This window comes from Monodon monoceros, unplaced genomic scaffold (genome assembly GCF_005190385.1).
Source record: "Monodon monoceros isolate NGI ecotype Baffin Bay Population unplaced genomic scaffold, NGI_Narwhal_1 Super_Scaffold_20, whole genome shotgun sequence".
Classification (NCBI taxonomy): domain Eukaryota; kingdom Metazoa; phylum Chordata; class Mammalia; order Artiodactyla; family Monodontidae; genus Monodon; species Monodon monoceros.
The window spans coordinates 99,541,238-99,553,250 of record NW_021703777.1 but is presented as its reverse complement, the minus strand read 5'-3'; the positions used below and the strand labels follow the sequence as shown (position 1 = coordinate 99,553,250).

General features: G+C 44.9%; 1 protein-coding gene across 1 annotated transcript in view; it reads right to left on the bottom strand.

Annotated features, from left to right (window-relative positions):
• The window catches only part of SLC2A9 (solute carrier family 2 member 9), a 187,919-nt gene that overhangs the window by 154,392 nt on the left and 21,514 nt on the right, over positions 1-12,013 (bottom strand). Inside the window, 1 exon segment of the mRNA XM_029235473.1 lies at positions 10,207-10,367. Within this exon segment, the coding sequence (XP_029091306.1) occupies positions 10,207-10,367 (161 nt within the window).

The window sequence follows — 12,013 nt, the reverse complement described above, 5'->3', positions numbered from 1 at the left end:
TTGAGGGAGGAGAGGCAGGAGGGGGATGCTGTGGCCAGATTTGGAGGGTTCTCGGATGTTGGACAAAACAATACGTTCTATAATCTGTAGACAATGAGAAATAAAGGGCTTGATTAGGAATCATACCTCTATTCCTAGCCCCAGACACTTTGTCCACTGCCTTACTTCAGTTAAACTGGACATTTGATACTAGGATGATATTAATGATATCCATAAAAATAATGCTAGCATTATTTAGTGGTTCTCCAGTCTGGTTGCACATCAGATTTACCAATAGCACATACAAATATGAGATTCTTGGGTCCCCCTCTAGAGAATTTTCATCCTTGGTGCAGACTCAGTATGATGCCTTTAGTATAGTACTAAGAAAGAGCATGGCTCTTATGTAAATTATTTCATCTCATTTCGTCTTTAACACTTGTAGTTATCAGTGTTAACGAAATCATCAGTTCACAGAGGAGGAGGTAAGGACTACTTCCTCCCCCACCACCAAATTCACCCACCTACGTGCATTGGATGAAACTGCCCCAGTGATGTAAGGTCTACCAGTGTCATTGTGCATCCCTACCCCCGTGAAGGATTTGTTCCCTCTCTACTCAATCATCCCCATATAAACACATCTAAATATTGTCTCTCTTGGTCCTCATCCCTCTGCTCCTTGTCTTGGCTCCCTTTTAGAGTGAAACTCCTTCATGAATGTTGTCTGCTCATCTTCTAGTCTTTCCTCACCCACACTCTGATTAGATCATTTCTACCACTCTATGGAGATTGCCTTTGTGAAGGTCATCAACAACCTCTACCTTGACAAACAACTACCAATTCTCCACCTTCCCCTGGTACAACATCTCAGCAGCATTTGATGTGGTTGACCACACCCTCTTTCTTGAAACACAATCTTCTCTGGATATCTGGGATTGCACCCTCTCCCATTTTTCTGCCCACCAGCCTCACCTTCTCAGTCTCTAGGCTGGTTTATCCTCACCTCCCTGAGCCTTGAAAGTTGGGGTGCCCAGAGCTCTGGCTCATCTCTCTCCTAGTCTCACCTCTCTCTATACTCCCTCCCTGGGTGATCCCATCCAGTTCATCCCTCTAAACGATGACAATTCCCAACTGTATCTCTGGATGCAGACTCTCCTCTCAACTCTAGACTTACATATCCAACTGCCTCCTGGACACTTCCACTAGCATATTTAGTAGGTATCTCAAACCAAGCATATTTAAAATAGAATTATTGAATTCCCACTACTAAATCTCTCCCTGCTCCAAAATGCATGCTAAATCCCTCTTCCCATAGGCTTTTTCATAAAAAAAAGCCACTACCTTCCTAGTGGCTTAGGCAAATATCTGGGAATACTACTTACATCTTTTATTTTCTTCATGACCCAGATACAATCCATCACTGAGTCCTATCTATACTACTTCCAAGATATATCCCAAATCAAACCACTTCTCCCATTTACAGCCCCACAATATAGCAGTGGTCCAGACCACCATCATCCTACACTCATAAAGCTGCAATAGGCTCACACACACTCTTGCCCTGCTGGAGTTCAGGGTCCACAGAGTAGCCAAAGTTATCCTCTCATAGCACACACTGACGTACTTTTTCTTACTTAAAACCTGCTAGTGGCTTCCCCCTGCACTTAGAATAAACTCTTCACCAGGGCCTATAAAGCCCTGCATGAGATGGCTTTTGCCACATCATCTCATACTCTCACCTTCACGCTCATGAGCCTTCCCACGGTCCCTCAGGTGTGCCAGGCTCCTTCCTAACTCATCGCCCTCATCCTTGGTGCCCCTCTATTCATTGCATGAGTCTTATCTCACTAAAGTCTCAACTCAAATGCAACCTCCTGACACTCTTTGACATGGCTGCTTCCCCCAAATGCAGAGCTCATCCCCCTCCATCCTCTCACTCTGTTCTATTTTCTTCACAGTCCCAACACTGTAGAAAATTATCCTCTGTATTTATTTGCTTTATGCTAGTTGTCTATCTTCCCCTACTAGAATGTAAGTGCTATGGGGTCAGCGACTTTGTCTTGCCACTGTAGCCCCAGCAACTACACCAGATCCCGGCATATGCAAGTGTCCCAGATATATTTGCTGCATAAATGAAGGGAATGAATCTAGGAGCCAAGTCATGTGGACCCCAACTTACCCCACGTGGCCCAGCTCTGATCTGCCCTGAATCTCACTTTAGCGTCTACGTCTATGGGCTGGAGAGCTGCTGTTCACCCGAATCCATGTCCAATAATGTTCCTGCTTGGACAGCCCAGCCACATACTAATTGAACGACTCTGGGCATGTTTCTTGCTCTCTCTCAGCCTTGATTTACCCCCCTGTAAAATGGGTATAATAATGTCCATCTTGTAAGGCTTCTATGAGAATGATTTATGTAAAGTGCTTAGGATGGCACCTGGAACATACTTAGAGCTTCAATTAATTTAAAAAGAAATAAAATAAACCCATGGTGATAGCTAACATTCACGGAGTTCTTATGAGGTGCCAGGAATTGTTTTAAGTGTTTTATACTCACTGAAGACCCTAGAAGTCAAGTAATCTCGTTACCCTATTTCTCACATAAAGAAACAGATCTAGAAGTTAAGTACTTGGCCAAGGTCACGTGCTATTAAATGGGAGATTTGGCATTCCAGGAACCAGGATACTAAGGCCGCTCACAATGGTGGCTGCCACATTTATTCACAGCCATTCATCTTTCAACAATCATTTATTCATTCAACTGGCATTCATTCACTCAACACATGTTTGAGGGTACACTGGGTGCTGAGTATCATTCTAGGTTCTGGCACATAGCTATGAACATGGCCAAGTCCCTGCTTTTATGCTCTTCTTGATAAACAAGTAAAAATAAAACATATGTAGCATATCAGATGGTGATAAATGCTGTACAGAAAACGAAAGCAGGGAAGGGAGTGTACTTTTACACAGAGTGGCCAGGGAGGGCTTCCCCAAGAAGGTAACACCTGACCACAGACTTAAAGACAGTGCAGTGTGTGATTTGAAGAAAGAGCAGACGTGAGCCATATGGACACTGGGGTACAGCAATCCTGGCAGAGAAGAGCCAGACGTGGGCTATTTCAGGAACATCAGTGAGGCCAGCATGGCTAGAAGCATCGAAGAACCAGAGAGCAAGCAGTAGAAGGTGAAGGTGGAGGGGAGTGGCAGAGAGCTCATAAGGGGTTTGTATGCCACCAAGAGAGCTTGGGTTTCTACCCTGAGTGAGACAGGCAACCACTAGAAGATTCTAAGGAGAGAAGTGTCATGGCCTGACCACTTAGCCTTCTGTGTCAACCCTGGGCTGTAGGGGTAAGTGTGGGAGCAGGGAGACCAACTGGGAATATTGCAATAGATCAGGCAAGTGCTAATAGGAATTTGCACCGGGATGGTAGCAGTGGAGGAAGTGAGCCAGTAGCGGTGGAGGGAGTGCCAGATCTTGGCATGTTTTGAAGACTGAGCTGGTGGAATTTGTTGATTGTGATATATAACAACAAAAATATACACAATCTTTGTCCCTGGTTTCCAGCTCACAGTTCCTGAAACCTGTGGAAATTCCCAAGTGATAAGAGCAATGAGGGCATCTTTTGTTATAATATTTAGTCTCTTGTACTCAGTTCCTGAAATTGCTTCAGAGCCATAAAGATGAAATAGATATCCTGTTATTCAAAACAAGCCCCTTTTCACCACAACTGGGTTTATGTCAATGAGGTGACTTTTGGAAAGGAGTTAAGGGTGGGGGATTGTTGCCAGTGGAGTCAACCATGTGATCAGAAGGTTGAGACTTTCAATGCCGTCCTCAACCTCCAGAGACAGGAGAGGGGCTGGAGATTGAGTTCAATCACCAATGGCCAATGACCTGAGCAGCTGTGCCTATGTAATAAAGCTTCCATAAAAACACAAAAGGACAGAGTTTGAAGAGCTTCCAGGTTGATGAACATGTACAGATTTGGAGAGAGTGGTACACTCAGAGAGAGCATGGAAGCTCCGTGCCCTTTCCCCATACCTTGCCCTACGTGTCTTTTCCACCTGGCGGTTCCTGAATTATATCCTTCCATAATAAACCAGTGATCTACTAAGGAAAATGTTTCTCTGGGCTCTGTGAGCTGCTCTAGCAAATTAATCAAACTGGAAGAGGGGGGTCATTGGAACCTCTGACTTATAGCCATTGGGTCAGAAGCACAGCGGACCACCTGGACTTGCAATTAGCATCTGAAGTTGGGGTGGGGGCAGTCTTGTGAGACTGAGCCCTTAACCTGAAACCCGAGGCAGGGGGTTGTTGGAACCTCTAACCTATAGCCAGTTGGTCAGAAACACAGGTGACAACCTGGGCTTGTGACTGGCAGATGAACTGGTGGAGGGGGCAGTCTTGTAGGACTGAGCCCTCAGTCTTGTAATCTGATGCCATCTCTAGGTAGATGGTGTCAGAATGGAGGTGAATTATAGGACACCCAGCTGGTGTCCAGAGAATTGCTTGATGGTGTGTGGGAACTCTCTCCCCGCCACACATGTTGGAAATTGGGGTTCAGAACCCCAAATACTGATGAATTGGATAGAGGTGGAGAGAAAGAGAGGAGCCAATGATGACTCCCAGGGCTTTGGTCCGAGCTCCTGCACTAGATGTGACGATGTATTTTGTGCTATGCAGGGGATGTTAAAATCACATTCAAGTCTGATTTGAAACATTTGCAGATTGGGCTGCACACCCTCTAAGCAAGTTCATCATATTAATATATTCCTTCCCACAATAACCCCCAGCATGACACTGTCCCAGTGAGGCTAGAAAACTTATTTGCAGATAATTCACAAAGCTGACTCACTCAGGTTCAGAGAAGGGGATTTTAATCAATTGTGTTTCCATATTTTTCCCAGGCATGACATGCAGCAGAACAAAGGGGGCCAGCACCATGCCGTTTCTGAGAGCAGAACTCCAGCGCCCCCCTGGGAATCCCACTGTGGACACCGGCTTCACTGTTTTGAGTTTCTCCAGTGGTGAAGAATCTCCCCAGTGCAGCTCAGATCATCAGCTCTTGGCAGAAGAGGTCAAATTCAAGGAAGAGCAATGGGATAATGAGGAGATTGAAGCCCATATCCTTAAGAAATGGCCAGAGGGACTGGGGACATTTAGCCTAGACAAGAGAAGGCTCAAGGAAAGTGTGAGAGCTGCCTTCCACTATGTTATGCTTTAACAGGATAGAAAGCCCAGAGTAAACCCACACACATATGGTCACCTTCTCTTTGACAAAGGAGACAAGAATATACAATGGAGAAAAGACAGCCTCTTCAATAAGTGGTGCTGGGAACACTGGACAGCTACATGTAAAAGAGTGAAATTAGAACACTCCGCAACACCATACACAAAAATAAACTCAAAATGGATTAAAGACCTAAATGTAAGGCCAGACACTATAAAACTCTTAGAGGAAAACATAGGCAGAACACTCCATGACATAAATCACAGCAAGATCCTTTTTGGCCCACCTCCTAGAGAAATGGAAATAAAAACAAAAATAAACAAATGGGACCTAATGAAACTTAAAAGCTTTTGCACAGCAAAGAAAACCATAAACAAGACAAAAAGACAACCCTCAGAATGGGAAAAAATATTTACAAATGAAGCAACTGATAAAGGATTAATCTCCAAAATATACAAGCAGCTCGTGCAGCTCAATATCAAAAAAACAAACAACCCAATCCAAAAATGGGCAGAAGACCTAAATAGACATTTCTCCAAAGAAGATATACAGATTGCCAGCAAACATATGAAAGAATGCTCAACATCATTAATCATTAGAGAAATGCAGATCAAAACTACAATGAGATATCATCTCACAGCGGTCAGAATGGCCATCATCAAAAAATCTACAAAGAATAAATGCTGGAGAGGGTGTGGAGAAAAGGGAACCTCTTGCACTGTTGGTGGGAATGTAAATTCATACAGCCACTATGGAGAACAGTATGGACGTTCCTTAAAAAACTAAAAATAGAACTACCATATGACCCAGCAATCTCACTACTGGGCATATACCTTGAGAAAACCATACTTCAAAAAGAGTCATGTACCAAAATGATCATTGCAGCTCTGTTTACAATAGCCAGGACATGGAAGCAACCTAAGTGTCCATCAACAGATGAATGGATAAAGAAGATGTGGCACATATATACAATGGAATATTACTCAGCCATAAAAAGAAATGAAATTGAGTTATTTGTAGTGAGGTGGATGGACATAGAATCTGTCAAAGTCAAGTAAGTCAGAAAGAGAAATACAAATTCTCTATGCTAACACATATATATGGAATCTAAAAAAAAAGAAAACTGGTCATGAAGAACCTAGGGCAAGACGGGAATAAAGACACAGACCTATTAGAGAATGGACTTGAGGATATGGGGAGGGGGAAGGGTAAGCTGGGATAAAGTGAGAGAGTGGCATGGACATATATACACTACCAAACGTAAAATAGATAGCTAGTGGGAAGCAGCCGCGTAGCACAGGGAGATCAGCTCGGTGCTTTGTGACCACCTAGAGGGGTGGGATAGGGAGGGTGGGAAGGAGGGAGACGCAAGAGGGAAGAGATATGGGGACATATGTATATGTATAACTGATTCACTTTGTTATAGAGCAGAAACTAACACACCATTGTAAAGCAATTATACTCCAATAAAGATGTTAAAAAAAAAAGAAGGGACAAACCATGGCTTGCTGGAGAATCTGACTGAGGATCTGATTTCAAAGTCCATGTGAGTTTCCCTATGGGTTCCCACGTATTTTCTCTGCGCCAATCTGGAGGGAAGAACTAGTTCCAATGATATGTGAAAGAGGCCAATGTGAGTGCAACTGAAGGGACACTTGCATCATTGGCTCCGTCAGGTGATGGACCGACAACTCGCAGGAAGCACTGATGATGAGGACGACGGGAGGACGAAGATGCTAGTGAACCTAAGTTGGATGCTGGCTCTACGTCAGTGGCTGAGATGAATGCTCTACATCCGTCATCCCACTTAACGTTCACTACCGTCCTCCAATGTGGCTATGACTTTATCTTCACTTTACTGTGAACTAAGTGAAGCCCAGAGAGTTCAAGGAACTCATCCAGGGCCCCACGAGTTGTGAGCCTCAGAGCCCAGGTCTACAGCCAGGCCTGTAGCCAGGGTCTGTGCACCCACATGGTCACCATCCAGTCTCACGAGGGAGGAGGGTTCTGTCACTGAAGCCGGGTAAGCAGAGGATAGATGACCCCAAATGAGGGGCGGGGACTCAATCAGATTTCTTTTTGGCTCAGAATTTTCCAAGCTAGAGACTCCAGGAGACAAGGAACCTTCATCCCTGAGATCACATAACGGGGGTGGCTCAGCTCCAGAGACGGTTTCAGGTCCCTTATGCTCCCCTGTCCTCATTCCTCTCCAAAATCACAGATGAGCCATATGCCTCAGCCAGGATCAATCCCATTGCTGGACCTTCTGGTGACCAGGACCACCTGACTCCAAGGACCCCCAGCTCCACCCAAACTTCCCTCCAAGTCACCCATCTGGGCCCCTTTCTTTGGATCCCATCCTAGCCTTAGACATTGAGCCAGCCTCCCCTTCCTCTGGGACAGCCACCATCAGAGACAAAAAACGAGGCATCAGGATGCAGTTTCCATCCACACCACATGATGGGAAGTGTGCAGCCTTGTGGTCTAACAGACCTGTGTCTGAATCAGGTCAACCGCATTCTTTGTCACCATGGGCAAGTTGCTGGGCCACTCAGGGCCTCTGGTTTACAATAATACAGAGAGTTCTAAGAAGTAAATGATGTACCATATGTCAAGGACTGGTCTATAGCTGGAGGTGAATACATGGTAGCCAACTTCTTTAATTTTTGCTCCTTTTCTCCCCTACAGAGTTACTATTCAAGCTGAGGCTCAATTCAACTTTTACACTCATAATGATGAAAAAAGGAACTGGCAGCTGCTTGGGTATGACAACCAAAGCCCTTTGATCAATCTCTCTCTTCATCCTAGGACTCCTCCATCACTTAGAAATATAGTGCTTTTCAAATACATTTTCTCTTTTGTTTTCCCTCTGTTTTGTTTTGCCGCCATGTTGTTGAGTATGGTAAAGCCACCTTGATCACCTTCATTTCACATGCAGGAAAAGTGCTGGCTGAGAGGTGAGAGGTGGCAAAGTCCCATGTCACACACTTGGCAAGTTGGGGAGTCAGGACTTGCTGGTCCACGACATCCGATTCCAGTGTTCCTTTTCCTGTACCAGCTGCTTGGCTTCAGAGCTTTCTTCTGGGGCAGGCTTGGGGCATAAGTGCCCACGGCCAGATATAATGTAGGTATGTGTCACAGGCAATAGTGTCTGGGGCCAGGGGTGACTCCATCTACTGGAATAGGCAAGAGGACTTGGGGCCACAGGCTTAGCAACAGTGCCTTGGAGACCCTGGCCAGTGGTGCCAGTCTGGGGGCCAGCTGGTCACTTATCCATTGTCAAATAGTCAAGGATGTTCCAAGACCAGTGCCAGCAGGACACTATGATCTCCTTGGCAAGTGGAAAGATCATGGTGCGTGGCCGACGTGTGTTGGTTCCTACCTGAGCTCAGGCACTGTGTGAACTGGCTGAGTTTGGCCAGATGCTCTGACCTTGCTCAGTTCCCATTCTCCATCGATAGACCCCACGAAATCGAATGAATTAAACAAGAGGGTGTGTGTGAGTGCCTGAAACATTGAGGGACCTCAGAAAACGGCAGCCCTGACTCTACTCCACGACCGTTGTACCTCCTGTGTACTGAGTTCTCATTAGCTACTGCCCTGGAAGTGCCCTTGGGGACACAGAGAATGTTGGCACCTCCTCTACCTCACTGGGGTACCACAGGCCTTTATGAGCATCACATGTTTTCAGATGGCCTCCTGCCCCAGCCTATGGAAAGGCTGCTCTGAACGTCATCGGTTCTAATTTGGGGATGTGAGGCTGAGTGTAAAGGAGTGGGCAGCACCATTATTAACACTGTTTTTGAAGCCCCAAGGCCGGGGGGGATTTCCTGGGGTCTGACGAATCTCTTTGCTAATTCAGGTCAGTGCAATATGGAGATTTGTGGAGTCCCTACTGTGTATGGGTGTCAAGGTGATGATGAGTAAATAATATGGTAGATAATAATAGCTTCTCTTTATTGAGCTATTGTTAATGGGCCATTCCCCCTCCATTAATTTTCTTTAGCCCTTATAGCATCCCCTGCAGGGTCGCAACTACTGACTCCATTCTATAGATGACGGAACTGAGGTTCAAATACATTAAATGACTTGGCCAAGCCCACACAGCCAGGATGTAGAAGACTCATGATTCAAGTTCACACACGATTGCTCTAGAGACTACTCTTTCCATTAACACCTCAGTGTCCCCCAGGAAGCTGCCATGAGAAAGGACGTAGGGAAAATGTTTTGGGGGAATTTATTGATAACGCAATCTTATACGAGAGAAGGCCTCACATAAAAAATAAATGAGGAATGAAGCTCAGAGGTAAACTGGATCTGAGTAGAGGGGGCGAGGATTGGGAATTTCAACACGAAATTGATACTCGCTGCAGCCCTGTTTGTAATGGAAAGGATCTGAAACCACCTGAGTGTCTCTCAGTAGGGAACTGGTTAAATAAGTTATCATCCAGTCATACGACGGAAGACTGTCTAAACAGCTGATTTTTAAAAAGCAGATCTATCGGGACTTATGTGGAACCATCTCTAAGACACTGTGCTGACTCTTCTCCATTTGCTCCTGTAAATGGATCCCTCCCCTCTCTCCCCGCTCTGCTCTGTGCCCTGGGAGCTGGTCCTGCTGAACCGCACCAACAAGACTCCTGACTTTACAGGCTTCCACTTGGGTTTGACCAATGAGAGGTACCAGCAGCAGACTGGAGGGCAGGAGGAGAAAGGAGCCAGGGTATTTCTTCCTAGCTCCTCCCTGTTTGGACAGTAGGGTTCTGACATAGCCTGGTGCCTCTACAATCTCAGCGGCTGCCTGTCAGCCCATCACCCATGGATTCACCTCTCCTTGGCCTCCGGTACCCTATTTCCGCTCCTTGCCCTTCTGGCGTTAAAATTTCTCCAGTTGGACTGAATGGAACTCTGTTGCCTGCTGGGATCCTGACTCTGATACAGACATATTTATGAACATTACAGAAGGGATCCCCAAACAGAGATGGCCCCCACTGACCTCCCAAGAACCTTTCCGATCAACTTCACCAGGAACGTCCCCACAAGTCCACCAATGGCGAATATGGACACGGTCACAGACCAGAGCAGAGTCAGAGTATCCAGGTCTATCCGATGTCCATGCCTTCTCTCCCACGACTCATTGTAAAAGGTCTTGATGTACTGAAAACAAACAACAAACCATGTTATTCCTCCGTCCCATTCTGCTGTCCTCGAAGCCAGCCAGTTTATAAACAAAACAGCTTTTATGGAGCATTGTCTTCATGCCAGGCACTTTGCTAAGCTCTCTTTGAGCTTTATTTCGTTGAATCCTTCTAACACATTTTGTGGATGGGCCCTATATTTACATCCTTTTGCAGATAGGGAAACTGAGGCTCAGAGAGACAAGGTGACTTGCTCAGCTAAGTGGCAAATCTGGGAGTCAAACTCAGATCTGACTCTGAACTTAAGGGAACCGCACAGCCGAATCACCTCAGAAATGTGTTTAAAATGTACGTACTTAACATAAGAGAAAATATTTACCACCTAGATAGGTAAAGATTCAAGACACACAAAAACACTAACCATAAAAGAAAAACAAAATGCTCGTTTGGATTTCATCAAAATTAAAGTGCTGTGCTCTTTAGAAAACATCATGAAAAATGAAAAGACAAGCCACAGACTAAGCTAACATATTTGCAACCCATATAACTACAAAGGAATTGTAGTCACAATATGTAAAGAGTTCTAATAAGTCAATAAGAAGACAACCCAATCAGAAATGAGTGAAAAACTTGAACAGACTCCAAAAAAAAGAAAAAATTTCAAATGATCAGGAAGCTAATGACATGATGCTCAACATCATTAGTGAAAAGGGAAAAGCAAATTACAACCACAATGAGATGCCCACTTCACACTTATTAGACCCCCACTGCTGTCAATTCTGATTCAGTGGGTTTGGGATGGGACTGAGTGATTCTGATGTGCACCAAAGACTGAGGTCACAGCACTACACTCCCCAAGAGAGTTCCATGCTCAAGATGCTCATAGCTACCCATAGCTGCCCAATAAGGACCCACAGACTTCTCCAATAAGTATGTACGGAGTATGACGTGGCAGAAGAAGCATAGGGTCCGGTCACACAGACCTGGGCTTGAATCCCAGCACCATGATTTGCTAATGATTTAAACCAATGCTGGACCTTGGCTTCTTCATCTGCAAGATGGGAAAGATGACACTGATGTCTCAGGGCTGTTGTGAAGGTCATATGAGAACCTGGAGCAGTGCCCAGTACTTGTGTGGAGCTCACACAATCCCCAGGTCGGTTAACAGGTCTGGTAAGAGTAAGGAGTGACCAGCAGTGTGTACTTTCGTACATTGATGGTGGGAGCTTAATTTGTACAGTCATCTTGGAAAACAGTTTGGCGTTATCTAGTAAAGTTGAAGATGATCCTAACCTACAACCCAGCAAATCCATTTCTAGAAAATTCCCCTTAGTTACCGAAGGGGATATTGGGGAGAGTGGGAGAGATAAATTAGGAGTTTGGGATTAACATTTACACAATACTATATATAAAATAGATAAACAACAAGGACCTACTGTATAGCACAGGGAACTATACTCAGTGTCTTGTAATAACCTATAATGGAAAAGAATCTGAAGAAGAATATATATATATATGTATGCATAACTGAATCACTTTGCTATACACCTGACACTAGGACAACATAGTAAATTAACTATACTTTAAAAAATGGTAAAAACCAAAACAAAACAAAACAAAAAAACCTGGAAGTCTCATAACTGGAAAAAAAAAACCACAACCCTC